The following is a 5,719-nucleotide window of genomic DNA, read 5'->3' as shown; positions in this document are numbered from 1 at the left end:
TACAACTACCTAATGGTAGACTCAGCTACCACTAACCCAACGACCTACCCGTACGTGCACGAACCCTCTTTATAGCATCAACTAGATCAAGCTGTCACTCTTATTTGATTACAAATGCCTCTTGAAACATTCTATCAGCATGGAAGGGCTTTCGTAATGCCCAGAGCCAACAAATCTTATCGGTCACTCCAATTGTATATTTGAAGATGAAGAAAATAAGATATCGAAAGTCTGTGAACAAGTTATGAGTAAAAAGGGTGCGCTGATCACTGCCAATATTCCCAGTTCGGCAAATCCAATTCAACATCAAAAAAAAAGAGTGTTGTAACTTGTATCTTTCCTCTTGTTGCAGCAGATACACAACTACAGATCACAGATACTGACTGAAGCACAAGTCCACAACATCTATCCTGAAGGCTGCCAGATCGCGAATCCGCGACACATAGTGACAGCACCAACCTGAAACACTTGGGGCAGGTGTACATGGAAAGTTTGCATGCAACAAGAACATAATCTGCAATGTCCTCAAAATGCTACATGTAACAACAGTTTGTAATGTACATTGAGTTTATTGATATTGCTTTATTGCAACATGGTAGCGCTGCCACTAAAAGCAACATATATAGGGAGATTGTGAAGCCATGCAGCACTCTGAAATGTACCTCACCCATGAGACGATGGGGGTGGCATTGGATATGGCATTGGAGCAATGTTTACTGGGGCTCCAGGTACTACAGCTCCTGGAACTGGGGTGTGCATGCCGTAGGCCATATGAGGTGGAGCAGGAACAGGAAGCGTAACAGGAGTCCCAACCGCTGAGACAAGGGGCCCACCAACTGGTTGTCCAATTGTTGTTCCATAAGCATCAACACCTGGAGGTGCATTTGCCGGCTGTGGAGATTGCTTAGAGGGCTTCCCAGGATTTGCAGCCTGCCCATTTGTTTGACCCGTGATTGGACCCTGAACAGCTGATGCATCTCCATTATTCACGCTGGTGATGTCATGTATACTTGATCGCCGCCTCTCTCTGTTTATTGAGTTCAGGCGGATAAAATACTTCTGTGCATGACTAGCTACTTGAGTAGGCGTCCTTGAGATCACAAAGTTCCGTGAGATGCTCCGCCAGTCACCTTTGCCATACTTTTCAAGTCCAAGAAGAAACAATCTGCAAAACCAAATTCAAGTTAATGAGCATGTCAGTAGCAAGTAAAACGTAGATGAAGCAAGCTTTTGGGAATAAATTGCTACTGCACTTTATCTCCAGAAGAACGCATTTGTTTAATAAATAAATAAAATCTTGCATGTAAGTTAATATTGTTAAACATAGATTTCAGAAGAGGAAAAGGAAAGCTAAGTGCATAAATCATAATACTCATGCAAGTGGTAGTGACAAAGACATCACTTCAATCTATATGCATAACATAACATATATGGAAGTATCGCATTCTCAATGCATTTATAACTGCTATTTACTACTTTTCTTGCATCCAACTGCTTCTGCTTCATCACAGCAGTATGTATTTTCACTTTCTGACATGTGCAGGCACCATTTCAGTCATTCAGCCATTAAATTAAATATTAAAATCACAAGTGAGGAACCTTTATCACTCAAATAGCATACAATATATTGTGAATTTATCACCTACAGGAAGCAAGATAGCATAGCATGATACATGAGTTGCAGATAAAAAGAGGAGTACTAGTAAAGGGCTAAAGGCACATTTAACAACTACATGCACACACAAATATACGATAACTTCTTCCAGCTTGACACAATTTAACAGTGAATAAAGCATTGCCTCAAACGTGCCACGCGCCAAATATCAGAAGATGGTAAGTACAGAAAATGAAAACAGGGGGAAAGAAAGGGGGAGTACACATCAATAAGCAGGAAACCGTCAAATATGATAGAAACAGGGTGCTGGAGATTCTGATATGTGAAAAGCATTATGCAACTGACAAAGGAATAAAGGAAAAATAAAAGACGTGTTGTACTTGAGTTTTTCCTTCACTGGCAGTCTGGCACTAAAAACTATAGCATAGATAAATAGTTTATTAAGTTTCATTCAGCAATTCTAGATGGACAGTTTGCCCAAAAAATAAAATGGTCCACAGGAACAAGTCCATGAAACATGGAGGACACAACCAAAAACATGGACAAATGCATCAAAAATGCTCTTGTTGCTCAAAAACTATGATGCTTATGTAAAATGCATTTACTATTGTTCTGCAAAAAAAAAACATACGGATGGTGAAAGCAAATTAAATCAACCATGTGCTGCTAATAATTGCCCATTTACCTATATGTTAAAAGCAGTTCACACTGAGGGTGTAATTTCAATATAGTATACTCATTCCAAATGAGAACATGTAAGCATCTAATAGCACAACAGTGACTGTCAGAAAGGCATTGACAAACCATAAATGAATATATTAAAATGCAAGCATTACGTCAGACTAACCTAGCATGCGGCAATTTATCAAAACCACCAATAGGTGAGCTCCAGCTGAAAAGAATCATGCAGAACATACCAAAGCCAGCAAAACACAAACCGACAGTCCTCTATGCACTCGGCTTACGCATTGAGCACAAGCAACTAACCATCTAAGTTATAACTTTCCAGATCTTGGACACAACACGACAGGGAAACAAATAATGAACATAATCCCAAATACAATAGTAGCATCCTAGACTATGCATCCACCTGGGGAAGTGCCATTGGATCCTACCTCTCTAGTCCCAAGCCCAGCCAATAAAAGTTCATGCAGGAGGAAAACACCTAATTCCCATGTATATGTGAAGCTGCAAACCAACCCACCTAGGTGGCAGTACTTGCACACAGTTTGCCAGCAAGAGTATCAGGTAAACCACCTAAACGATTCCTTTCGGAAATCTATGACAACTATGCATATTAATAAGTTAGCATGACCCCAATGAAACAGTATCATTCATCATCTTAACAGCTCTCTCCTACTTGGAAACACAAGCAATTCGGCAACCAATCGACTATCTGAAGCATCACTGCAATTTAATACTGAGCAGAAATCAAGATGAGGAAGTCAACCTGTGCTCATCTTCTGTCCAGGCGATCCCCTTCCTGCGCTCCTGCTCGACCGACTTCGCCGACCCCTTCTCCCCGTGGCCCCCTCCTCCCCCGGACCCCTTCTTCCCTCCGCCACCACCGCCGCCGGTGCCCCCTTCCTCGGCGCCGCCGTCAGCCGCGTAGGTCGGGAGCGGCACGCGTCCCGAGTCGATGCCCTCGACGTCCTCCACCAGAAACTCGTAGTGCCGCCTGACCTCGTCCGCCGTCTTCCCCTCGACGGCCTCCGCTAACTTCTCCCACCGCGCGTCCCCGTCGTCCCCGTCCTCCGCCATCGTGGCGACCGCGTTCTCGAACGCCTTCTCCTGCTCGCGGGTCCACGCCCCGGACCCCTCCTCGCCGTCGCCGCCGCCGCCGCTGCTGCTCGCCTCCTCCACGGCCATGGCTGCGGGCCGGGGCGGAGTCCGGGGAGGGAGTGAACCCTAGGCAACCGACCGAGGCGGCGGAATCCCGCCGGTAGGGTTTCGAGGGTTTGGGGGGAGGGTGGAAGGATATGGAAGCGGCGGCGCGGCGAGATAAGAGGAGTGCGGAATTGGGTTTGGGAAGGCAGCGGGATTGCGGGGAAGCGAATAAATCGGGGGCTTCGAGAAGGGAAGGCGGAGGCGGAGGCGGAGATCTACCGGCCCGGCCGGGGGAGACGTGTACGTGTTACCGCGGGAGGATATTTTGGTTTCACCGTGCGCGCCCGTGGCTGCGTCTGCGCCTGCGCGTCTGCGTCTGCGAGGGAACGGCCTCCCGCTTTCCGTTGTGCGCGCGAGCGAGGAGCCGAGGAAGGGAAGGGGAGGAGCAGGGCAGGCGTGTTGGGCTGTTGGCCGCTGGCGCCGGCCGTGTCCTGGTTCCTTTGAGCTGGACAACGACGGCTGGACTTTGATGACTGGCGCCGGTTAACTGGTCTCCGTCGCTGCATCGGCCGACTAATCATGATTTTTAGAGAATTCGTCTAGTGCGTTTTTCTTGGCCTTCTTGAGAAAGCATTTTTTTCAAAGTTTGCAACATATCGATCTGTTATGCTCAACAATTGCCACAGCTGGTATCGTCTCTTCGACTCCACCATGCATACCATAGATTAGCATTTCTCCGTATACTAGTGCTGCTCAAACCTACTCTAAAAACAATCTGACTGTTCGAATAAGCCAAAATAAGCCGTAGCGGCTGTTCAGCCAGTTTTTTTTTTTACTTCTCTCTGTTTTTACTGTTCAAACAGTAAAAAAGTCGGTTGCGGCTTATTTGAAGTCCAGCCGAACACCTTAAATATCATTAATATATACTCTCTCCGTAGGTCGACTTTTCTAGGTTCATGTATATTATTATGCATTTAGACATACATTGTATTTAGATGCATAATAATATCTATAAACTAAAAAAATCTAAAATGACCTACAATTTAGAAGGGGTATGAATCTAAACTCCGGTAGCTAGGGTCCTTAGAGCATGTACAATAATTCATATTAGCTTGGCTTATAGCCAAGCCACATAGGTATAATCCTATGTGGACGAGAAATGGTTAAATCGGTGCCGCATCCATCGACCGTCTCAGCCCGTGTGGGCTGCTCCAATGGACAATCGCCCGCGAAACGCCTGTGGGGAGCCAAGTTAGGGCATGTTCGCTTCAGCTTATAAGCCGGCTGAAAAGCTGAAACAGCTGATTTGTTGTGAGAGGAAAACACTGTTTGGTGACTGATAAGCCGGTTGAATAAGCTGAAGCCAACAGTTAGTTAGTCGATTCTTCACGCGCTTTAGCGGAGCCTGCAATCAATGCTCCAGCCCCCGTGTGAATAGAAAATTTTATGTTGGAACTAGTGAAGAGATAAACTATTATAAAAAGAAGTCTACGTAACCCTCCCTCCAACCTATTATAGCTAGACTACTTCACCCCAAACTATAAAACATGATGTTTAACCTCTCAACTTTGCAAAACCGTGCACTCAGCCTTCTATGGTGGTTTAGCCACGCTGACATTCTGAGGTGGACTATGTTGCTCACGTGGACAAACTGACATGTGGATCCCACGTATAAATACTCTTGTTTCTTTCTTTCCCCTTCTTTCTCTCGCGCACGGCGCGCAAAGGGGATGGCGGGGTCCATGGAGGTGTCGCCCGGCCTGCGAGATCAAGCGTGGGGAGGAGAGGAACGCATGCAGCTTGCTAGGTCGGGCGCGTCGCCGACGGTGAGCCTGCGGCCGGGCGGTGCAGTAGCGAGCAAGCTCAAGCGGCCGGGCGAGATCGAGCATACGCTGGCGAGCTGGAACGGCACGGGCGCCTCGACTGTGCAGGCAGTCGCCCGCGGCTGCGAATCCCGCTCCGCGCATGGTGGTGCAGGCGCCCGCTTCGCCGCCAGTGTCCCCACCTGCTTTGCGGCCCCTTCCGAGGCTCCTCCACGGACGGCCCCCACGCGCCACCACCGCACATGAATCCGCCGCCCTCGAGGTCCTCGGCCAGTGCCTCCCCCTACCGGTGCTCCTCCCCTCTTGGTGCGGCAGGAAGCCAGTCAGCTAGCCCGCAGCTGCAAATTCGAAGCGACAATGTCAATTCGCTGCAATTCGAGGTACCACCGGCCATCTCCCCTCCAAATCCAAGAGACAATTCGAATCCTTTCTTTTCCTCCCTTGCTCCAACCCA

General features: G+C 47.8%; 1 protein-coding gene across 1 annotated transcript; it reads right to left on the bottom strand.

Annotated features, from left to right (window-relative positions):
- Window positions 1–270: 270 nt before the first annotated feature.
- On the bottom strand, window positions 271–3,814 carry LOC101770801 (transcription factor SRM1). The gene is made up of 2 exons (XM_004960021.3): window positions 3,066–3,814; window positions 271–1,165 (listed from the first exon to the last, which is right to left on the bottom strand). The coding sequence occupies exons 1-2, from the start codon at window positions 3,482–3,484 to the stop codon at window positions 664–666; spliced, it is 921 nt and encodes a 306-aa protein (XP_004960078.1). The 5' UTR covers window positions 3,485–3,814; the 3' UTR covers window positions 271–663.
- Window positions 3,815–5,719: the final 1,905 nt, after the last annotated feature.

This window comes from Setaria italica, chromosome III (genome assembly GCF_000263155.2).
Source record: "Setaria italica strain Yugu1 chromosome III, Setaria_italica_v2.0, whole genome shotgun sequence".
Lineage (NCBI taxonomy): Eukaryota > Viridiplantae > Streptophyta > Magnoliopsida > Poales > Poaceae > Setaria > Setaria italica.
The sequence above is the reverse complement of the archived record's forward strand: the minus strand, read 5'-3'. Positions and strand labels throughout refer to the sequence as shown.